At 38.0% G+C, this 27,017-nt stretch overlaps 1 protein-coding gene across 3 annotated transcripts; it reads left to right on the top strand.

The window, feature by feature from the left end:
• Positions 1-97: 97 nt before the first annotated feature.
• On the top strand, positions 98-26,169 carry ZNF658 (zinc finger protein 658). 3 transcript variants are annotated; one of them, XM_035723721.1, is made up of 7 exons: positions 98-258; positions 2,216-2,314; positions 2,484-2,542; positions 7,790-7,970; positions 8,434-8,560; positions 8,858-8,953; positions 21,839-26,169. In XM_035723721.1, the coding sequence occupies exons 5-7, from the start codon at positions 8,440-8,442 to the stop codon at positions 24,751-24,753; spliced, it is 3,132 nt and encodes a 1,043-aa protein (XP_035579614.1). In that variant the 5' UTR covers positions 98-258; positions 2,216-2,314; positions 2,484-2,542; positions 7,790-7,970; positions 8,434-8,439; the 3' UTR covers positions 24,754-26,169. The 3 variants fall into 3 exon arrangements, with proteins under 3 accessions (XP_035579614.1, XP_035579612.1, XP_035579613.1); XM_035723719.1 differs by lacking the exon at positions 7,790-7,970; XM_035723720.1 differs by lacking the exon at positions 7,790-7,970 and having other exon boundaries at positions 100-206.
• Positions 26,170-27,017: the final 848 nt, after the last annotated feature.

Genomic DNA, 27,017 nt, shown 5'->3' with positions numbered 1-27,017 from the left:
CTTCCTGCGGTCTCAAAGTTTTATGGGAAATGTAGTCTTAAATGTTATGCGCCTACCGCGCAGCACTCTGGGAACGGATTTTGGGGCTCATTCTGCGCAAGTGCACATCCAGCCTTGGCCTGTTTTCCGCCCGCCTTCTGTGGTTGAAAAAGGACACGAACTCGGCTTCTTTGGGTATCTGCGGGAGCAGAGGCTTTGCACTGGGGGTGAGAGCACTGGGGACACGGCTCCGGGAGGCCTGGGGCCCTGCCAGATCCGGTAGGTTTGTGTGCAGTGTTCCCGGGAATTTCCCAGCGGGTCTTCCCCTCCCCCAGCCCCTGTGTGCTTGCGGCGTCTGCTCCCGCCTGCTTCCGGTGGCGCAAGTGGGGCTGCCTCCCCTATCTGGAGAAGGTGTCCTTTGCGGGCGCCGAGTGAGGGGACTGTGGGCAGTGGCAAGGGAATCCACCTTTATAATGTTTTCGATGAACATGAGGCTACTAACAGTAGCTTGTGGAATTACTCTGAGAAATAAGGTGTCATCTGCAAAGCTTTTTGTCAAGTGCTTGTAATAATGGGTGTGTAAGTTGCTATCACAAGACACTTTGTTTTCTTTGGTATTTCATTTAAGCCTCACAGTTGCCCTTATAATTAGGCCATTTTAAAAAGTGAAAGGAATTTACTGGAGGCCGAATGATACACCCCAGGACACAAGCTGGTAGGTGGGAGAGGTTGGATGTAAATACAAGTAGATTTTACTCCCCACCTCTTGCTCTTCCCAGCATCCTTTTTGCCCCAAACCAAGAGTTGCAACCTTTGAAGCTCTTAGCTGAGTAGCCTGTCCCCAGATTTACAGAGATAGGATTGTGAAGTGAATATCGACAGAATCTCATGATGTGGTAATATATATCCTGGGATTTGTGGATTTTTTTTTTTTTTTTTTTTTTTTTTTGTGGATTCTTTTTAGAGCCCCTGGTCAAGAGACTCTTGAACTTCCCTGCACCATCTAAGCTATCTCCATCCTCAAAGGCACAATCTGAAAATCTAATGCAGTGCGGGCCAATAGAAAGATAATTGAAACCAAATATAATTTAGAGTTTTTCAGTAGCAACAATAAAAAGAAAGAGATTAGTTCTACTGATATGTTTAACTCAGTATATCCAAATTATTAACCACACTTAAGGTGTAGTAGTTGCATGCAGCTAATGGCTACCTTACTGGATAGTACACTTGTAGTGGATTCCAAAGTCCGGTTTAGAGTGTTAAATGGAGGTTTCAGTTACAGTGAATTTGTTTCTCAGGCCCAGATCCCAGCCCCTCTGTAGTAAAGTAACTTAAGAACAACTGTCATTTTGAAGAATAGCTCTTCTGACAGATTACTCCCTGGAGCTTCAGAGCAGGGGTAGAAGTTTCAAGAAAGGCACAGGTCCTGACTTGCTCCACCAGAAGCAGTTCTTGATCCCTGTATAGCATGAGTCAGACTTAGTGACTGCACACAGAAGCCATCACAGACTGTGTGACAGTGGGCACTGGACCAGCTTGCAGAAGGTGGTGAGCAGGGGTTGAGAGGGATGGGTGACTGTCAGGCTGTACAGGAAAAGGCACTTCACTGGGTGGTTGGTAAGGACATGATGCCCAGGCAAGGTATAACCAGGCAGAACTAATGAAATTCTAAATAGCACCCAGTTTCCTTCATTCCCCCTCATTCTTTCCAGATTCTGAGCTGCCCTCATACCATGTCCATCACAACATGTGGCATCTGGAGTTATGCTGATGCTCCCTCCTTCCTGAGTGTAGGGAATGACGAAAGGATAGTAGAAGGAAAGTTTTCTATATTAGACACTTTTGGAAGCTCAAAATATTGGGCCTGAAATGAATGATTTTTGAAAAGACACCCAGGGCAGAATTAAGAACTTAAGCACAGTGCTGTTTACTTACACAGGTAAGTACTATCGGCATCTTACTAAAATCTGTTTCAGGATTTGCAACCAAGTAAGAACAAAAAGTTAGAAAAAATATTTCTTGCATAAAGCATCCCATCTTTATTTTGAAGTTTTCTGGGGAAGCTCTAACTCAAGGTGTAAAGACAACACAAATTTGATTAACAATCCCATCTGAGTAGGTTTTTTAAACAACATTAGTTTAAATGAAGGTAGAAGGTTTTACCTTGTATACCTGAATTTGTTTAACCAATATCCTCTTGTTTTATTTTGTGTTTTTTGTTGTTGTTCTTACTTAGAAGGGGACATAAATTGTTAAGTCATCGACTTCTGAGTTTCACAGCAGTGAAAATGCAAGGTTAAGCCTGTGTCACCATATCGCAGATGCGTTTGTTCAGGTAATACCTCTGTGTGGTCCTTCTTGTTCCCTTTCAAGAATGTCAAAAGGATATTTTTCTATAGGGAAACCTTTTTTCCAGCTGATGTTATGAAATTTTTAGGTAAATAAAAATAGTTGTAAGGCAGACCAGGTTTCTCATGATGCTATTTCTCCTTCCTCTTTCCCAGCTGAACCTTTTCATTTCTTCACATTCTTCAAGGAGCTGCAGAAAATGAACATAGTGCAGGTAATTTCTATTTTTAATAATCCGTTTTATACTGGATTTTATAAGAGTCTATTGACATGAAAAAGTAGAAATAGAAATGGATCAGATGCATTCAGAGATGGAAATACAGATGAGTAGCAGAGCAAAGATGGCATGTGGATATGAAATTGGAGCTCCGAATTTATTTCTGAGTTTTGGGAGCCATATCAGAGTGTCAGACAAACTGTACTGCTTTAAAGGTTGGGGTTGGTGAGAAGATTAAGCAAACTGATACCTCATAGAATGTTAAAACTTTTTTTTAAGATTTTATTTATTTGAGAGAAAGACTGCATGCGCATGAGCACGGGGGAGGGGCAGAGGGAGAGAGAGAGAAGCAGACTCCCTGATGAGCAGGGAGCCCGATGCGGGACTCGATCCCAGGACTCTGGGATCATGACCTGAGCTGAAGGCAAGAAGAGACTTAACCGACTGAGCCAGGCACCCAGGTGCCCAGAATGTTAAAATATTTGAAGATAAAAAAGATCTTTATTTTTCGAGTAGGTGATTTAGTTAACAACTTTTCAGTAATTACTCTAAAATAATATAGAACATTATCTCTACTTGTTCTTCAATAAAAGTAGAAGATGTAATGCTAAATGTGAACCGTTTTCCAGAAACTCAAACACAGGGGTTGAATTAGACATTCTTTTCTGTTGAATCAGCTGAATTAAAATTACTTTCCATAAATATTTTGAGTACCCAAGATATTCAGGTTGCTCAGCAGTTTAAAACTGTGTTCTCTTTGAAACATTTCAACACTTTCTATCCACACTTCAAACCTCTGCATGATGCTTTGGCTTCTCTCCCCACTCGCCTGTCATATCTGGTGACCAGAGACTTGATTTATAATCAAATCCATTGGATCTTGTCTAATTCTTTCCTTACTTGACTTTTCTGTAGCATTTGCCTCTACTGCCTCTGTCCTTCTGGAAAGTTTCTTTGTTACTGTCCATGACACCCTCCACTGGCCCCATCTATACAGTGCTGATTATCTTTTTGGAGTCATCTTCTTTCCCTGTCCTTTCACGTGGCTCATTCCCAGTTTCTGACCATGGCCCTTTTAATCTGCTCTATTAATCTTACAACGGTTTCATTCTCTCTCTCTCTCTCTCTCTTTTTTTTTTAAGCTTTATTGAGATTCAGTTCACATACCATGCCATTCACCCATTTAAGTCTGGAATTCAGTGATGTTTTAGTATACTCACAGATTGGTACAAATATCACCACAGTCAATTTTAGAACAGTTTCATCATCTTAAAAAGCAACTCTTCATTTTATCCCCTTCATGTGCTCATTTCCCCCAAACCCCAAGCAACCACTAATCCCATTTTCTGTCTGTATAGATTTGCTGAACCACTCCCTGTATTATTTCTTGTAGGGCAGTTCTGCCTGTGACAAATTTTGTTTTTGTTTATCTGGGAAGGTTTTAATTTTTCTGTTTTTGCTGGATATATAATTCTTGGTTGACAACTTTTTTCTTTCAGCACTTACTTGTCATATATCATTTCACTGCCTTCTGTCCTCCAGGGTTTCTGATTAGTAATCTGCTTTTAATACTATTGTACATGATGAGTCACTTCTTTCTTGCTGCTTTCAATATTGTCTCTTTGTCTTTATTGCTTGATACTATCCCATATTTCATTTTTTGTCATTATTTTTCTTTCTGCTTTCTCACAGTATGTAATTTCAGTGTCCAGTCTGTTCATTCTTTCATCTCCTCAAATCTGCTATACAATCCCTCTGGTGAAATTTTGTTTTAGTTATTATAGTTTTCAACTCTTGAGTTTCTATATAATTTCAATTTGTTAAAATTTCTATCTCTTTTTTGATATTCTTGATTTAGTGAAATATCTTTCTTTTATTTTCCTTTAGTCCTGGACATTGTTTTTTTCTAGGTATTTGACCATATTTAATATGGCTGATTTAAGGTTATTGTCTAGTAAGTTCAATGTTTGCTTCTTTAGAAGGAGTTTCTATTGATTATACCTTTTCTGCATATGAACCTTACTTTCTTGTTTCTTTCCTTGTTTACTAAACTTTTTTCTTGAAAATAGGACATTTTAAATAGAAGAATGTGCCAATTCTAGAAATCAGAATTTTCTCCCTTCCATTGGGGTCATTGTTGAAATTTATTTGTTCAGTGACTTTTTAAAAAATTCTGTAGAGCCTGTGTTTCTTTCATCTGAGGCAGTTGAAGTATCTGCAGAAATTTCTTTAAATGCCTAGACCCAGTAAGTCTCCCAGTCTTTGCTAAGGGGCTCTGGGCATGTCAGGGAATTCTTCAAACAGACAGATGGTTTATAACTCTGCATTAGCTTAGACTTTTTTCTAATGCCAAACCTCAAGGTCACCTAGAGGTGACAGCTCAGGGCTTTCTCACATCTTTCCTGACTATGCTCACAGCCTTAGGCATACGCACAGCCCTTTGCAAGTTTGCGGCCTCCTTGATTCTCAGGAATATATCAGAGGTTTTCAGAAACATTTACGGACATCTCATTGTCCAACTTTTCCTTTCAAGCTTCTTGGTTAAGCCATTGTTTGTCTCAGGTGTTATCTACCATCTCAGGTAGCCATTAAGTTAAACAAATGCCAAAAAAAAAGTTAAACAAATGCCTTTAATTGTTGATAAATGATGAGTGAGGATAAGGCTTTTCACACTGAGCTGTGAGTTAGCTCAAATAAAGGCATCCTTATAAGTGGGGTCTTTCAGGAAACCACCAAACTGGCCAAATAATGAGTTTTCTATGAATGAGGTTTCAATGGATCTCCAGCCGAGTTCTGCTCTTGTGGTTGCCAGCCTGCTGGTTGCAAACCATTGGTTGTCAAACTATTGCAGAGTTGGGAAGGAAAGGATATAAGTCATAAAAGGTCGCAGTATCACCATTCTACTATGATTAAGCTGTTTTGTTTTTTTAATAAATGTTTTGAAGATAGCTTTTGTTAATTTTTATAATTTTTGCTAGTTTTTTAAAAAAATGTATTTATTGAGAAAGCAAGAGACTGTGAGTGGGGGGAGAGGCAGAGGGGGAGAGAGAGAGAGAGAGAGAAAGAGAGAGAGAGAGAGAGAGAGAATTTCATGCAGACTCTCTGTTGAGCATGGAGCCTGACATGGGACTTGATCCCACAACCCCGAGATCATGACCTGAGCCAAAATCAAGAGTTGGATGCTTAACCAACTGAGCTACCCAGGCGCCTCAGTTTTTGCCAGTTTTTTCCTAGTTTTTACGAAGGAGAGAATCTTTTGGATCCTTACTTAACCATTTTTATTTATGTCACTTGTTAGCCAATTTTTTTTAATCCACAGGATCTAATTAAGTCAGATATTAAAGAGATTCACAAAAATGAAAGCAGGGCCACTTTTCTCACTAATGTTTTCGCTTTGGAGAATATAATTACCTTTTCTTTTTTTCTTTTTTAGATTAAATTTTGAGAGGTATTCCTGTTCTTTTATTTATTTGTTTCAGTTACCAGCTACTACTACTGAGTTTCACATGCAGGAGGTACTCACTTAGGAACACTGAAGATATAAGTGAACAAATACTTGGATACATAACACTGAGGGGGAAAAAAGAAACTTGTTTCTGTCCCGTTATCTCTTAGTTTTCTTCCCTTTCTTTTCTACTTTTAATTGTGATAAGAACACTTAACATGAGATCTACCCTTAGCACATTTTTATGTGTATGATACTCTATTGTTAACTATAGGGATGGTGTTGTACAGCAGATCTCTGGAACTTGATGATTTTGCATAACTGAAATTTTATGTCTGTTGAACAGCAACTCCCCAGTTCCTCCTCCTCCCGGCCCATTTGAAGTCTTTTGTTGTGGAAATGTTCCCTTTTCTCATTTTCCAAGATTCTACCTTTTCCAGACTCCTTTTTTTATTATTAATTTTATTTTATTATGTTAGTCACCATACAGTACATCATTAGTTTCTGATGTAGTGTTCCATGATTCATTGTTTGCGTATAACCATCGCATGCGTGCTCCATGCGATATGTGCCCTCCTTAATACCATCACCAGGCTAACCCATCCCCCCACCCCCTCCCCTCTAGAACCCTCAGTTTGTTTCTCAGAGTCCATAGTCTCTCACGGTTCGTCTCCCCCTCCGATTCCCCCCCCTTCGCTTTTCCCTTCCTGCTATCTTCTTTTTTTTTTTTTGAACATATAATGTATTATTTGTTTCAGGGGTACAGATCTATAATTCATCAGTCTTACACAATTCACAGCACTCACCGTAGCACATATCCTCCCCAATGTCCATCACCAGCCACCCCATCCCTCCCACCCCCCACCACTCCAGCAACCCTCAGTTTGTTTCCTGAGATTAAGAGTCTCTTATGGTTCGTCTCTCTCTCCGGTTTCATCCTGTTTCATTTTTTCCTCCCTTCTCCTACGAGCCTCTGTCTTGTTTCTCAAATTCCTCATATCATGAGATAATATGATACTTTCTCTGATTGACTTACATTGGTTAGCGTAATACCCTCCAGTTCCATCCACGTCGTTGCAAATGGCAAGATTTCGTTCCTTTTGATGGCTGTATAATATTCCACTGTGTATATACACCACATCTTCTTTATCCATTCATCTGTTGATGGACATCTTGGCTCTTTCCATAGTTTGGCTATCGTGGACATTGCTGCTATAAACATCGGGGTGCACATACCCCTTCGGATCACTACATTTGTATCTTTGGGGTAAATACCCAGTAGTGCAATTGTTGGCTCATAGGGTAGCTCTGTTTTCAACTTTTTGAGGAACCTCCGTACCGTTTTCCAGAGTAGCTGCACCAGGTTGCATTCCCACCAGCGGTAGGGAGGGTTCCCCTTTCTCCGCATCCTCGCCAACATCCTTTCCTGACTCATTACTTTTCGGAAAGCTTTTTCTTTGGCTTTTTGGCCTATACTTTTTCTGCCAGCCTCTTTACTATTCATGCTTCCCTAAATGCTATTTGGTATTTTTCTTTCCTTAGTCCCATATAGGATGTATAGCATATAGCTCACATTGCTGATTGCCTCTTAAAATTTTAGTTACCACCTAAATAGCTAATAACCCCTAAATGCTTGTCTTCATCCTCACACCTCTCTTCTATATTCTAAAATCATGTGTGTATTAGTTTAAGGGATAGTTCCACCTTTATGTTCACAGACCCTTCAGGAGCAACATGAACAGATCTGTCTCACTAAAACTTCTGACACTTTTTTTTTCCTTTTGTTTCCTAAATGTCAGTGTTTGGCACCAACATTCCAGAAGCTGCTCGTTTAGTTAGCCTGGGCGGTTGTGCAAGAAAGTAATGATCAGATTGGTTGCTGCTGCTACACCCTGAGATTATGTCCCTGTCCTTATATTCATTGCTGTTACTTCAGCATAAATAATCACTTATCCTGGTCTCTATGATTCCAAATCCTTGGTAAGTTGTTCTTTGCTCTTCATGAGCTCTAGATTTGTATATTTTTATATATGTATTTATACATAAGTTTGATCATGTAAAATATCTCCACAGCTTGCATGTATGTATCTTCTCTGTCTCCCTCTATTTACAATGACGATGTCTAAGGAGGGGATGAACATCTTAGAATTCTCTAGAATGCCCACAGTACCTTGGGATGAAGAGGAAGAGTTGTAGGAAACCTCTTCACATTGAATTTTTTTATCCTAAAAAATCTATAATTCACAAATAGATATAAATGAATTATAGTAAGTTAAAAACCTTCTTAACTGAGCAACTCCACAGCTACAGACAAAATTAGGTCAGAAATAGGTGTCTTTGATAACCATGTCTTTTAGAGCTTAAGAGTAAACAGGAAAAGTGGTAATTCTCAAAGATATGTGTCACGTAATTCTGAATCTTTGAACGAAATGTGTTGTTACAGGGATCCATGTCATTCGAAGATGTGATTGTCAGATTTACCCAGGATGAATGGCAGTACATGAGCCCTGCTCAAAGGACCCTGTACCGAGATGTGATGCTAGAGAACTACAGCCACCTCATTTCAGTGGGTAAGCAGACCTTATTATGTATCTTCGTCTAAATTAAATTTCCTTCTTTTTAAAAGTTGTCAAAACACGTGGACTCCTTGTAGAGATTAATATTGTACTGGCTTTTGAGTGAGAGGTCTAAGGTACCTGAAGCCTTTAGGAAGCAGACAAAATGTTTGTGTTGTTACTTTCCCATGGGATGCTTCAAATGAGCACGTTTATTTTGCTGCTCTTGTTGCTGTATCTTGCTCCACCTTTGGAAGCCAAAAAGTGCATGGAGCCGGTATATGTATATACCTTCAATTGTCATGTTTACAGGGTATTGCACCGCCAAACCTGAGATGATCTTCAAGTTGGAGCAAGGAGAAGAGCCCTGGTCCTTAGAGGAAGAATTCCTAAACCGGAGATACCCAGGTGGGTGAGCACTGACAGAAGGAAACACTTGGGATAGTTAAACTTTTAGGGGAATACCTTTGAAAGTTTTGTTTGGTTGGTTGGTTGGTTGTTTTACCCTTTTAAACAGCTCCGTTGAAATACTATTTACATATCGTACAATCCACCCATTGAAAGGGTACAATTTAGTGGCTTTTCACATATTCACAGATATGTGTCAATATCACCACAGTTCATTTTCATTACCTCAGAAAGAAACCTCATACCCTCTAGTTATTACCCCCTATCCTCCTGTCCGCTACAGCCCAGCGATCACTAATCTACTTTCTGTCTTTATAGATGTGCCTATTGCAGACAATTCATGTAAATGCAGTCACACATTATATGGTCTTTTATGATTGGTTTCTTTCACATAGGATTATAAGATTCATGTGTATCAGTACTTCATCCTTTGTATGGAAAATAATGTCTCATTGTATGTATTTGCCACATTTGTTTGTCCATTCTTCACTCAGTTGACGTTTAGGATTCTACCTTTTGGCTATTGAATAATGCTGATAGAAACATTGATTTCCAAGTTTTTGCATGGATTTTTTTTTTTTTTGACATAACGCTTTTTTTCCTCTTACTGAGTTACACTTGATTCTAACTGCTGGGTTATGTGGTAACTGTTTCAAGAATTTCCATACTATTTTCCACAGTGCCTGCCTATTTTTCATTCCTAACGACAGCATATGAGAGTTCTAATTTTTCCACATCTTTACCAACACTTGTTGGTAAAGTGACTTTTTTATTCTAGCCATCCTCGTAGATGTGAAGTGGTATATCATTGAAGTTTTGATGTGCATTTCTGTACTAGGCATTTGGCCTGCCATGATAAATACCATAGTCTGGGTGGCCTAAACAGCAGAAGTTTATTTCTTATACTTCTGGAAGCTGAAAGCCCAATATCAAGGTGCCAACATGATTAATTTCTGGTGAAGCTTCTTTCTGGCTTGCAGATGACTGCCTTCTGACTGTGCCCTCTTATGGCCTTTTCTCTGTGCTTTCATGGAGAGAGAACTGTGATGTCTCTTTCTATTCTTTCAAAGATACCAAGCCTATAGGAATTTGAGCCCCACCCTTATGAACTCATTTACCCTTAATTTCCCCAGAGGCCTTACCACCAAATAGAGTTACATTGAGGGTCAGGGCTTCAACATACGAATTTGGGGGGAGATATAATTCAGTCCATAACAGTTTACTTGGTCACTAGTGATGTCAAGCATTTTTTCATGTGCTTATTGGTATTTTTGTGTAAACTGGTAAATTCAGGAACTTCAAAAAATTATAGTTTCAGTATAATTCTTAGAGCAAAAGGGTAAAATCACCCTAAGTGTGTTTGCTAGAGTTTTTGTTGTGAAGCTATTCAACCAGACAGCAGAATTTTTAGATTAAGCATATTTCCCAGTCATTAGATGTAAATGATTTGATCGTATTGGTTGGCTAAAAAAGATACCCCAAAATAAGTATGTTTGAAAGATTGCAATAAAAAAATAGTAAAGTTATTAAGTAAAAAACAAAATAATTTAGAGTTTCATGTTATTCAGGCTTGAATTTAGGCAATAAATGCAGTAACTTAGGGGTGCCTGGATGGCTCATCGGAATGTGTCTGCCTTCAACTCAGGTCATCCTCTCAGGGTCCTGGGATTGAACCCCGTGCCAGGATCTCTAATCAGTGGGAGCCTGTTTCTCCCTCTCCCTCTGCCCCACACCTCGCTCGTGCTCTCTCACTCTCTCAAATATAAATAAATAAATAAATAAATAAATAAATAAATAAATGCATTAATTTAAAAGAAGGCCCTCTTTTTACGGGCACAGGTTAAAGTAAACCCTTAAGCATTTGAATGACTGCACCAAACAGTATCATACTAGCTATCATAAAACACAAAATAATGGGGTTCTAAGAAGTTAAAATTCACCAGGATTAGGAGATAATGTACCTCATCTGATTAAAGTAAAGATACTATGAACATTAAATAAGTATGCCTATATGGGATGTAAATGATATTTATATTAGAGTGAACCAGGGGCGCCTGGGTGGCTCAGTCACTTAAGCATCTGCCTCTGGCTTAGGTCACGATCTTAGGGTCCTGGGATGGAGCTCTGTGTTGGGCTCCCTGCTCAGTGGAGAGTTTGCTTCTCCTCCCTCTGCCCCTCCCCCATGCTCCTCTCCCTCTGTCTCTTGCAAATAAATAAAATCTTAAAAAAAAGTGAACCATATATATGTATTTGTATCCTGAGATCAAAGAACAAGCCTTTTCATGTATTGCATGGAGCACTGGGTGTTATACACAAACAATGAGTCATGGAACTCTACATCAAAAACTAATGTATGGTGACTAACATAACATAAAAAAAGAAAAGAAAAAAGGAGAAGCCTTTCAGATTCCCATAGATTAATCATAAGATAGTGAAAACATAATGTTAATCTAGAAAGAAAACCAGTAAGTCCAACAAATTAGAATTGCATAAATAATATTCTCAACATATTTTGATAAATCAAGAAATTAATGAGTACACAAAAAACTCAAGATGGATATTTTAAAAATTATCTCTTTTAAACAACGTATAAAAAAGGATATCAAGTCCGAAATTGTGTGACATTTATAAAATAAATGTGCATATTATAAACCTTAGAGTATAGTAGATTAGTGAAGAGAGGTAAATTGGTAGTCTAGTAATAAGCAAGAACAATAACAAAAATATACTAACAGAAGCAAAATTTAAAAGTGGTAATCAACTGGAAGACTGAGAAATTATAGAATGTTTCTTAGACCAAAAAACAGTAAAATGGATGAAATTTTAGCTAACCCTAACAAAGACAAAAGAAGCACTTATAGAATACAAAATTATAAATATTTAATGCAGTGTCAAAGAAAATCTCATTTATACGAGTGTTGTGGTAGGATTTGCTCTATTACATATGTAAAGCTCTGAGAGGTAAGTAGTATGGAACTGGAAGTGGGATAGTTTAATAAATTAGTGAAACAGAAAAGAAAGCTCAAAGGAAAAACAAACATATACTTCATAGATAGTCTTTTTTTTTAGGATTTTATTTATTTATTTGACAGAGAGACACAGCGAGAGAAGGAACACAAGCAGGGGGAGTGGGAGAGGCAGAAGCAGGCTTCCTGCGGAGCAGGGAGCCCGATGCGGGGCTCGATCCCAGGACCCTGGGATCATGACCTGAGCCAAAGGCAGATGCTTAACGACTGAGCCACCCAGGCGCCCCATAGATAATTGGTCTTGATAGTTGGCACTAGCCCCACAAAACAGTGGAGAAAGAATCCCAAAGTAACCTTATTGATCTAAACGAAAAATGGGATTCAGGTAGCTTAAAGGCCTGATTTTTCTCAAAGCAAAACTAGAGATATTCTATGGGATAATAAAGAGAATGTGTTTGTGACTCTGCTTGGGGAAGGAATAAGATATAAAAGTATTAACCAGGGAAAGGTCGAATAAATGTATTGTATTTTACTCTCCACTAATTGCAACTAAATGTATACATGTGTGTGTATCTATGCATATATCTATATATATGTATATCTGTATATCTATCAATATACATATGGTATATATATATAGAATAAATGTAATATTCTGAAAGATTACACAGCGATGAAGGTGAGCTAGGGACCGTGGCACCTGATGAAATACAGGGTGGTTAGTGTTAGGAGAAGGCTGGTGGGGACCCTGACATCTCACCGCTCCTCACTTGTTAATGTGGTAGCCTACTCCAACTCCCAAAGATGTCAGTGGAGGTTTAGGGGGGAACATGGACTTCTGCCCATACTTGGCAGTAGTGAAGCTGCATTCCACTTCTTTTGTTGGTGTGATTTCAGAGGAGGTTGGCTAAAATTGAATGTAAAAATTCAGTTTATGAATTTTCTCATAAAGATCATGCATTTGTTGTTCTGTCTAGAAATATCCAAACTCAGAGTAAGACAGATTTATTCATATGCTTTCTTCTAGAAATTTTTAAATTTCACATTTTACATTTTGTAATTCATTTGGTGTTAGTTCTCATACACAGGATGGGATATGTGTCAAGTTTAAATTTTTGAAAAGGAGAGTCCAGTAATTCTAACACCATTAATTGAAAAGATTATCCTTTCTCTACTGAATAGCATTTCCATTGTTCTTAGAAGATGGATAAATGTATATTTTGTATATGGTACATAAGTTTATGTGTGTGTGTGTATTTGTACTTATATTCTGTACATTTAACACTGTATGTGGTATCTGTATTTTTTATTCATCTACATATCCATCCTTATGTCAATACCACATTAACTTTATTATTCTAGGTTCTTAGTTAGACCTTGAAATCAGTTAATGTGAGTCCACCAGCGTTCTTTATAAATTTTAAAATGAGCTTTTTTAAATTTTTTTAAATTTTATTTTGTTATGTTAATCACCATACATTACATCATTAGTTTTTGATGTAGTGTTCCATGATTCATTGTTTGCATATAACATCCAGTGCTCCGTTCAATACATGCCCTCTTTAATGCCCATCACCAGGCTAACCAATCAAGTCCGAAATTGTGTGACATTTATAAAATAAATGTGCATATTATAAACCTTAGGGTATAATAGATTAGTGAACAGAGGTAAACTGGTAGTCTACTAATAAATTAAGCAAGAACAATAACAAAAATAAACTAACAAAAATATACTCCCCTCTAGAACCCGCAGTTTGTTTCTCAGAGTCCATAGTCTCTCATGGTTCATCTCCCCCTCTGCTTCCCCCCCTTCATTTTTCCCTTCCTACTATCTCCTTTTTTTTTTTAACATATAATGTATTATTTGTTTCAGAGGTACAGATCTGTGATTCAACAGTACTACACAGTTCACAGCGCTCACCATAGCACATACCCTCCCCAGTGTCCCAACCACCCCATCCCTCCCACCCCCCACCACTGCAGCAACACTCAGTTTGTTTCCTGAGATTAAGACTTCTTCATATCAGTGAGATCATAAGATACATGTCTTTCTCTGATTGATTTATTTATCGCTCGGCATAATACCCTCTAGTTCCATTCACATCATTGCAAACGGCAAGATTTCATTCCTTTTGATGGCTGTATAATATTCCATTGTATGTATATATACATATAGGTATGTACACACACACACACACACACACAAACACCACATCTTTATCCATTCATGTGTCGATGACCATCTTGGCTCTTTCCATAGTTTGGCTATCGTGGACATTGCTGCTTTAAACATCGGGGTGCACGTATCCCTTTCGGTCCCTACATTTGTATCTTTGGGGTAAATACCCAATAGTGCAATTGCTGGGTCTTATGGTAGCTCTATCTTCAACTTCTTGAAGAGCCTCCGTACTGTTTTCCAGAGTGGCTGTGCCAGCTTGCGTTTCCACCAACAGTGTAGGAGGGTTCCCCTTTCTCCGCATCCCCTCCAACATCTGTCATTTCCTGACTTGTTAATTTTAGCCATTCTGACTGGTGGGAGGTGGTATCTCATTGAGGTTTTGATTTCGATTTCCCTGATGCCGAGAGATGTTCAGCACTTTTTCATATGTCTATTGGCCATTTGGATATCTTCTTTGGAAAAATGTCTTTTCATGTCTTCTGCCCATTTCTTGATTGGATTATTTGTTCTTTGGGTGTTGAGTTTGGTAAGTTCTTTAGAGATTTTGGATACTAGCCCTTTATCTGATATGTCATTTGCAAATACCTACTTCCATTCTGTTGGTTGTCTTTTGGTTTTGTGGACTGTTTCTTTTGCTGTGCAAAAGCTTTTTATCTTGATGAAGTCCCAGTAGTTCATTTTTGCCCTTGCTTCCCTTACCTTTGGCATTGTTTCTAGGAAGAAGTTGCTGCGGCTGAGGTCGAAGAGGTTGCTGCCTGTGTTCTTTAGGATTTTGATGGACTCCTGTCTCACATTTAGGTCTTTAACCATTTGGAGTCTATTTTTGTGTGTGGTGTAAGGAAATGGTCCAGTTTCATTCTTCTGCATGTGGCTGTCCAATTTTCCCAACACCATTTGTTGAAGAGACTGTCTTTTTTCCGTTGGACATTCTTTCCTGCTTTGTCGATGATTAGTTGACCATAGAGCTGAGGGTCCGTTTCCGGGCTCTCTATTCTGTTCCATTGATCTATATGTCTGTTTTTCTGCCAGTACCATACTGTCTTGATGATGACAGCTTTGTAATGGAGCTTGAAATCCAGAATTGTGATGCCACCAGCTTGGCTTTTCTTTTTCAACATTCCTCTGGCTATTCAGGGTCTTTTCTGGTTCCATACAGATTTTAGGATTATTTGTTCCATTTCTTTGAAAAAAGTGGATGGTTTTTTGATGGGGATTGCATTGAATGTGTAGATTGCTCTAGGTAGCATTGACATCTTTACGATGTTTGTTCTTCCAATCCATGAGCATGGAACGTTTTTGCATTTCCTTGTGTCTTCCTCAATTTCTTTCCTGAGTATTTTATAGTTTTCCGAGTACAGATTCTCTGCCTCTTTGGTTAGATTTATTCCTAGGTATCTTATGATTTTGGGTGCAATTGTAAATGGGATCGACTCCTTAATTTGTCTCTCTTTTGTCTTGTTGTTGGTGTATAGGAATGCCACTGATTTCTGTGCATTGATTTTATATCCTGCCACTTTACTGAATTCCTGTATGAGTTCTAGCAGTTTTGGGGTGGAGAGGCTTTTGGGTTTTCCACATAAAGTATCATATCATCTGCCAAGAGTGAGAGTTTGACTTCTTCGCCAATTTGGATGCCTTTGATTTCTTTTTGTTGTCTGATTGCTGTGGCTAGGACTTCTGATACTATGTTGAATAGCAGTGGTGATAATGGACATCCCTGCTGTGTTCCTGACCTTAGGGGGAAAGCTCTCGGTTTTTCCCCATTGAGAATGATATTCACTGTGCGTTTTTCGTAGATGGCTTTTATGATATCGAGGTATATACCCTCTATCCCTAACTCTGAAGAGTTTTGATCAAGAAAGGATGCTGTCCTTTGTCAGAAGTTTTTTCTGCATCTATTGAGAGGATCATATGGTTCTTGTTCTTTCTTTTATTAATGTATCACACTGATTTGCGGATGTTGAACCAACCTTGCAGCCCAGGGATAAATCCCACTTGGTCGTGGTGTGAATAATCCTTTTAATGTACCGTTGGAGCCTATTGGCTAGTATTTTGGTGAGAATTTTGGCATCCATGTTCATCAGGGATATTGGTCTGTAATTTCCATTTTTGATGGGGTCTTTGGTTTGGGGATCAGGGTAATGGTGGCCTCATTAAACGAGTTTGGAAGTTTTCCTTCCATTTCTATTTTCTGGAACAGTTTCAGAAGAATAGGTATTAATTCTTCTTGAAATGTTTGTAGAATTCCTTTGGGAAGCCATTTGGCCCTGGGCCTTTGTTTGTTGGGAGATTTTTTATTACTTTTTCAATTTCTTTAGTGGTAATAAGTTTATTCAGGTTTTCTGTTTCTTCCTGGTTCAGTTTTGGTAGCTGATACATCTCTAAGAATGCATCCATTTATTCCAGATTATCCAATTTGCTGGCATATAGTTGCTTATAATATGTTCTTATAGTTGTTTGTATTTCTTTGGTGTTGGTTTTGATCTCTCCTCTTTCATTCATGATTTTATTTATTTGGATCCTTTCTCTTTTGTTTAGATAAGTCAGGCCAGGAGTTTATCAATCTTATTAATTCTTTCAAAGAACCAGCTCCTAGTTTCGTTGATCTGTTCTACTTCTCTTTTGGTTTCTATTTCATCGATTTGTGCTCTGATTTTATTATTTCTCTTCCCCTGCTGGGTTTAGGCTTTATTTGCTGTTCTTTCTCCAGCTCCTTTAGGTGTAAGGTTAGGTTGTGTATTTGAGACCTTTCTTGTTTCTTGAGAAAGGCTTGTATTGCTATATACTTTGTTCTTAGGACCACCTTTGCTGCATCCCAAAGATTTTGAACAGTTGTGTTTTCATTTTTGATGGTTTCCATGAATTTTTTTAATTCTTCTCTAATTTCCTGGTTGACCCATTCATTCTTTAGTAGGATGCTCTTTAGCCTCCACGTATTTGAGTTCTTTCCGACTTACCTCTTGTGACTGAGTTCTAGTTTCAAAGCACTGTGGTCTGAAAATATGCAGGGAATGATCCCAATCTTTTGGTACTGGTTGAGTCCTGATTTGTGATGTATTCTGGAGAATGTTCCATGGCACTAGAGAAGAATGTGTATTCTGTTGCTTTGGCATGGAATGTTCTGAATATATCTGTGAAGTCCATTTGGTCCAGTGTGTCATTTAAAGTCTTTATTTCCTTGTTGATCTTTTGCTTAGATGATCTGTTCATTTTAGTCAGGGGGGTGTTAAAGTCCCCTTACTATTATTGTATTGTTGTCAATGTGTTTCTTTGCTTTTGTTATTAATTGGTTTTTATAATTGGCTGCTCCCATGTTAGGGGCATAGATATTTACAATTGTTAGATCTTGTTGGATAGACCCTTTAAGTAGGATATAGTGTCCTTCCTTATCTCTTATTACAGTCTTTGGTTTAACATCTAATTTGTCTGATATAAGGACTGCCACCCCAGCTTTCTTTTGATGTCCATTAGCATGGTAAATGGTTTTCCACCCCCTCACTTTCAATCTGGAGGTGTCTTTGGGTCTAAAGTGAGTCTCTTGCAGACAGGATATCGATGGGTCTTGTTTTTTTATCCAGTCTGATACCCTGTGACTTTTGATAGGGGCGTTTAGCCCATTTACATTCAGGGTAATTAACTATTGAAAGGTATGAATGTAGTGCCTATTGTAAGGTGACTCTTACTGTATATTGTCTGTGTTCCTTTCTGATCTATGTTACTTTTAGGCTCTCTCTTTGCTTAGAGGACCCCTTTCAATATTTCTTTTTTTTTTTTTAAAGATTTTATTTATTTATTTGAGAGAATGAGAGATAGAGAGCACGAGAGGGAAGAGAGTCAGAGGGAGAAGCAGACTCCCTGCTGAGCAGGGAGCTCAATGCGGGACTCGATCCTGGGACTCCAGGATCATGACCTGAGCCGAAGGCAGTCGCTTAACCGACTGAGCCACCCAGGCGCCCCCTTTCAATATTTGTTGTAGGGCTGGTTTTGTGTTTGCAAATTCCTTTAGTTTTGTTTGTCCTGGAAGCTTTTCATCTCTCCTTCTATTTTCAGTGACAGCCTAGCTGGATATAGTATTCTGGGCTGCATATTTTTCTCATTTAGTGCTCTGAATATATCATGCCAGTCCTTTCTGGCCTGCCAGGTCTCTGTGGATAGTTCTGTTGCCAGTATAATGTTTCTACCATTGTTGGTTACAGATCTTTTGTCCCGAGCTGCTTTCAGGATTTTCTCTTTGTCTCTGAGACTCGTAAGTTTTACTATTAGATGTTGCGGTGTTGACCTATTTTTATTGATTTTGTGGGGATTCTCTGTACCTCCTGGACTTTGATGCCTGTTTCCTTCCCCAAATTAGGGAAGTTCTCTGCTATAATTTGCTCCAGTATACCTTCTGCCTCTATCTCTCTTTCTTCTTCTGCTACCCCAATTATTCTAATATTGTTTCGTCTAATGGTATCACTTATCTCTCAAATTCTGCCCTCGTGATCCAGTAGTTGTTTATCTCTCTTTTTCTCAGCTTCTTTATTTTCCATCATTTGGTCTTCTATATCACTAATTCTCTCTTCTGGCTTACTTATCCTAGCAGTTAGAACCTCCATTTTTTATTGCACCTCATTAATAGCCTTTTTGATTTCGACTTCATTAGATTTTAGTTTTTTTATTTCTCCAGAAAGGGTTCTCTAATATCTTCCATGCTTTTTTCAAGCCTAGCTAGTATCTTTATAATCGTCATTCTGAACTCCAGTTCCGACATCTTACTAATGTCCATATTGATTAGGTCCATGGCAGTCGTACTGTCTCTTGTTCTTTTTTTTGAAGTGATTTTTTCCATCTTGTCATCTTGTCCAGAGGAGAATAGATGAATGAGAGAACAAAATGCTAACAGGGTAACAACGACCCCAGAAAAATATACGCTGAGCAAATCAGAAGACACCTTCCAGAAAGTGGTCGCTTTTCTGTTCAGAGAGTTGCTGCTATTCTTTTCTTTGATCTCTTCTTGAGTTCATAGATGTTCAGAATGGCTTGATCCCTGTCTAGCTGAATTCTTGGGACCGGATGAAATTTAGGTCTCCTACTCCTCTGCCATCTTGCTCCTCCTCTAAAATGAGCTTTTTGATAGTTATATAAAGCATGGCAGCTTTTCAGCTGGGATTGTATTGAATCTATAGATCAAATTAAAGAGGTTTAACGTCTTAAAATCCAATCCATAAAGAAATGCCATCTTCTTTTATTTATGTTTTCTTTGATTCCTTTTATCAGTAGTTTTTGGAGTATAGATGCCAGGTATTTTTGGTTTTGTTTTTAGCATCATGGTAAATTATATTCTTTGATTTAAAATTCTAGTGATAATTGTTTGTATATGATTGGCTTTTGTATATCAGCTTTGTATTTTGCCCTTGCTGAAAACACTAGTTAAGGAGCTTTTCTGAAGCTCTTTCTGTGGTTCTCTCTGTAGATTTTGTATCTTTTATTTCTATTCTTGCTGTACTGCATTGGTGGGAACTTCTGGCAGTCTGGAATAGAAAGTGCTGAGGCTAGACACCTGTATTTTCCAATCTTAGGGTTTAAGTATTTAGTCTCTTAAGTATGATCATAGCTATAGGCTTTTTGTAGATTTCCTTTACAGTAGGTTAATGGGTGGATTTAGAATTTTGTGAAATAGTCTTTGCCTTAAATTATTTGATTGTGTGGTTTTAATATTTCAGATAATTAATATGATGGGTTACATTCACTTTTAAATATCTCAACAGTTTGTATTTTTGGGATGAATCTCCCTTGATCTTGATATATCATTTCTTTTCTATATTGCTTTGGGTTTTTTGTTTTTGTTGTTTTGATGGGTTTTTTTTGGAATTTTTACATTTATGTCGTGAGAGATAGTGGTCTGTAGGTTTCTTGTATTTTCTAGAAGAGATTATGTAACATTGGAATTCTCTTTTTTTTAAACCTTTGGCAGAATTCACTAGTTACTGCCTTCTAATACTGAAGCTGCTTCTTGGTTCTATGTCTTTGTCACATATTCAATTTCTTAAATAGATACTGATCTATCCAAGTTATGTCTTCTTGAGTGAATTTGGTAGTGTGTTTTTTTTTTTTTTTTTTAAGTGAAACGCGTCCATTTCACTTAAATTGTCAAATTTATGGGCACAGAGTTTCCCCTAATACTCTTTTATTATCTTTTTAGTGTCTGTTGTATCAGTATTTATGTCTTCTCTTGCATTTTTTCTTATATTACTACTTTGTGTCTTTTTTCCTCTTTGGGTTAAATCATTTAAAAAAAAACCTTCAGTGAACTAAGCTTTGGCTTGATTGATTTTTCTCTGCTTTCCATTTTCAATTTTATTGTCTTCTTTAGTCTTTATTTTCTTTCTTTTGCTTTCTTTAGATTTAATTTTTTCTGTTTGTCAAGTTTGTTAAAGTGGAACTGGGTAACTGGAGTCTTTTCTAATATAAAAAATTTTAAGCTATAAATTTATCTCTGAGCACTACTTTAGCTCCATCCCAGAAATTTCTATATGTTCTAAACATTATTGTTTTCATTCAATTCTAACTATCTTAATTTCCTATGAAATTTTCTCTTTGACCAGTGGGTTAATTAGAAGTATATTAATTTACAAATATTTTGTGTTTCTCCAGGTGACTTTGCATTACTGATTTCTAGTATAATTTCTTGATGGCCTGAGATTATACTTTGATTTCTGTTTTTTTTATATTTGTGAAAATTTTTCTTGCAGTGTAGAATGCAGTCTGCTGTGATGAATATTTCCTATGCATTTGAGAATAATGTAAATTAAACTGTTTTTTAAATGTACTGTGTTCTTGGGTTTTGAGAGCATGGTTATTACAAATGCTGTTTCATCTTTCTAGCTGTAATATTGTAGTATTCCTGCCTCTTTTCCCTTCTTTTCTTCCCCTACCTGCTGTGTTGCCATAAGTGCCCTAAAACAGATTTATTGCTTTTGCTATTGCAGATTCCATAGAATAGATAAGAATGTGGTTCCAGGAAGAATTTTGGTAGTGGTTGCTGTTACCATCCCTGAATGTCCTGTGAATAGAATTTTCTTAGGATTCTTCATGATCTCTCTAGTGAGCTCTTCGTTTTCGGTCATGGAAAGAAATTTTCTAAGAGTGTCCAGTCCTTTATACCTGTGGCAGTGGAACTTTCATTCCCTGTTAAACCTATTTCTGTTTGGCTTGAGCAGGGTGGGTATTGTCAAAAAGATTTTCTGTTTTCTTAAACCACCTTTTTTTCAGACCTTTGGCTAGAAGGAACAGGCTTTTTCTGTAGCTCTTTTTGTTACGTATATTGTTGACTTGGATTGCGGGCTTTTCCAGCACTCCAGTGCCCCATATAAGATATATGCGAAGCAGAAAGAACAATCTTGGAGTCCTCTGCTATGTCATTTCTTGAGTTCCAAAGTCCACCTTCCATTTTGTAACATCTTACTTACTCTTGATTTATTGATTTATTGATTGTCCAGGGATTTGTTAATTGTAAGAGGGAGGACTTAGGAAGAAAGGAGCTAGCTACTCAGTCCTGGCCAGCACTGAAAATAATACCTGTTTTCTTTAAACAACACGGATGAGGAAAAAGTGTATCTGTCTTTTCTTTATGTGTATGAATTACTGATATTTGGAAATGTGACCTGTAACAGACTACAATACATAACAAACATATGGCTGTAAGTTCCTCTCCATAAGAAATATAAGATATAAAGATGTTTTCAATTTTTCTCATTTTAGGATATTTCAGTGTTGATATTCTCATTGAAGGGAACCCGGAAAAACAAGTGAAACCTCTGTGGCAAGTAATATTCACTGATAACAAAACACTGAGTAAAGAAGGGCAGAAAGTTTTAGAAAAACCATTTACTCTGGATATAATTCCAAATTCTTTTGGAAAAATGCCCTGTAAATGTGACTCATGTAGAATGAATTTGCCAGTTGTTTCTGAATTAATTATTTGTGATAGAAACTATTCAAGAAAGAAGGCTGATTACATGAATGTATGCAAAAAATTGCAGCTTGATATTAAACATGAGAAAACTCATACTGGAGAGAAATCTTATGGTTATAATAAAAACATGAAACCTCTCAATAATAGGAAAGATCATCAGAAATTTCAAAGCCTGGAGCAGTCTTTTGAATGTAATGAATTTAGGAAAGTTTTACATGATAAGACTCACTGTGTTATAGGAGAGGAATCTTATAAGGATGATGAATTTAGGAAAAACTGTGATAAAGCAACTTTATTTAACTGTGTGAGAACTGGCACAAGAGAGAAATGCTTTTATATTAATGAATGTGGGAAATCCTGTGACAAAACCACCACTGTGAAATATGATAAAGTTCACCTGGCTATAACAAACTCTGAATATAATGAAAATGGGAATAACTTCAGCAGGCTCTTACCTCTCACTCATTCTCAGAGAACTTTTAAAGAACAGGGTGCTTTTGCAAGCAATAAATGTGAAGAAAAGTTGAGCCAGAGCTCAACCCATTTAGTACAAAAAACACAAATTAGAGATGAATTTTGTGCATATAATGGATGTATAAATGCCTTCTATCAGAAATTAGACCTTATAGTATGTCAGAGAACTCACACAGAAGAGGAACTCTACCAGTGTGATAAATATGAGAGGTCCTTCCATCAAAACTCAGCCCTCGGTGTACATCAGCAAAGTGAAACTGGAGAGAAGTCATTTGAATGTAATGAATGCAGGAAATCCTTTTACCAGAAAGCACAACTCATTCATCATCTGAGGACCCGCTCAGAGGAGGAACCTGAGAAATGTGAGGAATGTGGGGAATCTTTTTATTCAAGTTCACACCCTACTCATTATCCTGGAACTGATATGAGGGTCAGTCTCTGTGAATGTAATAAATGTGGGAAAACTTTCTGTCAAAAGTCAAACATCCATGAAAATCTGACAATTCACACAAAGGATTATGATAACAGTGGATGTGGGAAATCTTACAAGAAGTCTGCTCCCATAGTACACCAGAGAACACACACAGGAATGAAACTCTGTCAAAGTAACATATATGGGAAAACATTCTCCAAGATGGGACATCTCAAAGAACATCAGAGAATTCACACAGAGGAGAAATCCTACAAATGTATTGAATGTGGGAAAACTTTCTCTAAGACATCACATCTCAGAGCACATCAGAGAATTCACACAGGCGAAAAACCTTACAAATGTATTGAATGTGGGAAAACTTTCTCTCACAAGACACACCTTAGTGCACATCAGAGAGTCCATACTGGGGAGAAACCCTATGAATGTAACAGATGTAGGAAAACTTTTGCTGATAATTCAACCCTCAGAGCACATCAGAGAATTCACACAGGGGAGAAACCCTATGAATGTAATGAATGTGGAAGGTCCTTTGCCCATATATCTGTTCTCAGAGCACATCAGAGAATTCATACAGGTGAGAAACCCTATGAATGTAATGACTGTGGGAGATCTTTTGCCCATAATTCAGCCCTTAGAGCACATCAGAGAATTCACACAGGGGAGAAACCCTATGAGTGTAGTGACTGTGAAAAAACTTTTGCCCATAATTCAGCTCTCAGAGTACATCAGAGAATTCATACAGGGGAGAAACCATATGCATGTAATGAATGTATGAAAACATTTGCCCATAATTCAGCTCTCAGAGCACATCAGAGAATTCATACAGGGGAGAAACTCTATGAATGTAATGAATGTAGGAAAACTTTTTCACAGAAGACACATCTCAGTACACATCAGAGAATTCACACAGGGGAGAAACCTTATGAATGTAGCGAGTGTGGGAAAACCTTCTCTCAGAAATCATACCTCAGTGGACATGAGAGAATTCACAAAGGGGAAAAACCTTATAAATGTAATGAATGTGGGAAAACTTTTGTCTATAAGGCAGCCCTCATAGTCCATCAAAGAATTCACACAGGAGAGAAACCCTATGAGTGTAATGAATGTGGGAAAACTTTCTCCCAAAGAACACACCTCTGTGCACATCAGAGAATCCACACAGGGGAGAAACCTTATGAATGCAAAGAATGTGGGAAAACTTTTGCTGATAATTCAGCCCTCAGGGCACATCAGAGAATTCATACAGGGGAGAAACCCTATGAGTGTAATGAATGTGGGAAAACTTTCTCCAAGACATCACACCTCCGGGCACATCTGAGGACTCAAACAGGGGAGAAACCCTATGAATGTAATGAATGTGGGAAAACTTTCTCCCAGAAGTCATATGTTATTGCACATCAGAGAATTCACACAGGGGAGAAACCCTATGAATGTAATATATGCGGGAAACCTTTTGCCCATAATTCAACCCTCAGAGTACATCAGAGAACTCACACAGGTGTAAAATCCTATGAATGTAATGAATGTGGGAAGACTTTCTCCCAGAAGTCACACCTTAGTGCACACCAGAGAATTCACACAGGGGAGAAACCTTATGAGTGTAATGAATGTGGGAAAGCTTTTGCACAAAATTCAACTCTCAGAGTACACCAGAGAATTCACACAGGAGAGAAACCCTATGAATGTAATGAATGCAGGAAAACTTTTATCCGTAAGGCAGCGCTTAGAGTACATCACACCAGAATGCACACCAGAGAGAAAACCCTTGCATGTGGTGAATTGGGGAAGTCCTGAAGGGACTCATACCTTAATTGATAATACACAGTAAAAAAGCTCATGTCACAGACTGGCAGATTGTTTCCCTTAAACATTTCCTTGTCCACTAGGCACATGGTTTGTCTAATTTCCCAGTCTTTCATTTGAGTGATACTGGTCATGGAATATGACACTATAACATTTAAGCTAAGTCTAGCTTTCAAAAATCACCGTGCATTCTTTCTGTCCTATGTTATGTTGGAATAGAGATATTGCCAGGGCAGACTTGGCATGTGTATTAAACATGGAAGAACACAAGGTGAAGGAAGCCAAAATCTGAATAACTGTGTGAAACAGATCTTCACAAGTTGGCTTAAAAAAACTACTCTGTTGAGCTCTTAAAGATTCTGTTCTGTTTGTTAAATGCACATAGTTAGGTAATTCTGTTGCAATGGGACAAAACCCTATGAATATCATGTCAGAAGACCTATAAAATTCAGCCTGTCATTGTACATCAAGAGACTTCACATGAGGAAGAAAACTGTCAACATCTTGACTTGATCAGAAGCTTTCATTAAAAATTAGAGCAATCTCAGGGAAAAACACAAAAGCCTTTACTACATATTTAATAGCCGATAAGATTTGACCAAAATCTTATATTTTGATAAATGATATTTTTTAACAACTATGGAAAGTTTGCTCCAGGTAATTTTTTTTTTTCCTGAGGAAATGTATGTTTCAGAATTGAAGATAAAATCTTCACCTAGAACTGATGTACCTAAATTTGTGCTTTATATGTAACATCAAATTTTATAGAAAATATATAATAAAATATTCTATACACAAACTCACCATAGAATGTGAAGTTTTAAAGATGGAAGGATTATTTGAATTCTGTGGACAATACCAATAAATGTTCGTGGCTAGTCTCTGAGCTATGTGGTACATCTATATCAGTTTATGTAACAGAATTCATTACTGCTGAGGAGTTCTAGTAGAAGGCAGCAGGCAAACCTGGTCTGGAACCTGTCCACTTTCCTTTTTTCAGTTACAGTTTATGTTCTGTTGGCTTCCCTCAGCTTGATGCTGTTGATGCTATGAAATTTTGGCCTGCCTGCTGTGTCTGCCTGGTAGTGTGGTCCTGTTTTTCTAGGATACTGGAGATCCATAAGATTTCCTAAGTTTCCTTGTGTGTGTGTATGTATCTGTGTATGGGTAGGTGGGCTGGATGATTCTTACATGTTTTTTGGCCTTCATTATATCCCACTAGTGGTTTATTTTGTACTGTGTAATTATAAAGGACATCATAGCCTCACTCCTCTAGTATGCATATAGCCTACGCATCTTGTGTAGGATCTTTTTCCATCCTCATAATGTGTGTTCACATTATGCAGCATTGCAAACCATTGTTATTTTTATCCTGCTTGGACAGCAGGTTTTGGAATTGGAATGAAAAAGGCTACTTTCATATCATAAGTACCACATTAGTATTAAAAAGCAGACTAATTTTTTTTTAAGATTTTCTTTATTTGATAGGGAGACACAGTGAGAGAGGGAACACAAGCGGGGGGAGTGGGAGAAGGAGAGGCAGGCTTCCCGTGGAGCAGGGAGCCTGATGTGGGGCTCGATCCCAGGACCCTGGGACCATGACCTGAGCCGAAGGCAGACGCTTAATGACTGAGCCACCCAGGCTCCCCCAGACTAACTTTTGAGGGAACAATTTAGTGGTGTATAGTTTTAGCCAAGAAAATATTGGTTAGTCTGTCATCATTTGAGGCTACATGGTTTGGTCAGCACCGAGAAGAAAGTAAATGCCATCCTCGTTTTTTAAAAACCTGAACCACAAAATTTCTCTCAACCATGGGTACATTGCTTTCTGCAAGTGTGATCTGGTAGATCGAGCATGAGGGTGGTAAGTCAGTTGATTCCCTGAGTAAGTTTTCTATTCCCAATCCCCTGCTGATACTATGTGAGGGGAAATGATGGCATACCTTTAGTATTAATTGGAGAACAGGTAATTCTTTGACACCGGGTTGTTACCACTTTGCAGCATCACTGCCAAGGAAAAGAACCTGTACTAAGAGCTCACTATTGGATAAAGGCTGTATCATCACACCACCAGGGCTAGTACACCAGCTACTGAATCAGCACTCTTTGTGGCAAGGAAGTTCTAGCAGATAAAGTGTTTGCATCTCCTCAGTCTCTGACACCTTGATGCAACTTGAGCTTAGTGCACAATGTTCAAAGGTAAATGATAGGGGAAAAAAATCTCTTTATGAGCATGCCTGACTTTTCAGAAAACT

The sequence above is a fragment of the Zalophus californianus genome, chromosome 13 (genome assembly GCF_009762305.2).
Source record: "Zalophus californianus isolate mZalCal1 chromosome 13, mZalCal1.pri.v2, whole genome shotgun sequence".
Classification (NCBI taxonomy): Eukaryota; Metazoa; Chordata; class Mammalia; order Carnivora; family Otariidae; genus Zalophus; species Zalophus californianus.
The sequence above is the reverse complement of the archived record's forward strand: the minus strand, read 5'-3'. Positions and strand labels throughout refer to the sequence as shown.

Coding starts and splice junctions, on each gene's coding strand:
- ZNF658 (XM_035723719.1), top strand. Junction 8,561..8,857: donor CAGCCACCTCATTTCAGTGG/GTAAGCAGACCT, acceptor TCATGTTTACAG/GGTATTGCACCGCCAAACCT. Junction 8,954..21,838: donor CCTAAACCGGAGATACCCAG/GTGGGTGAGCAC, acceptor TTCTCATTTTAG/GATATTTCAGTGTTGATATT.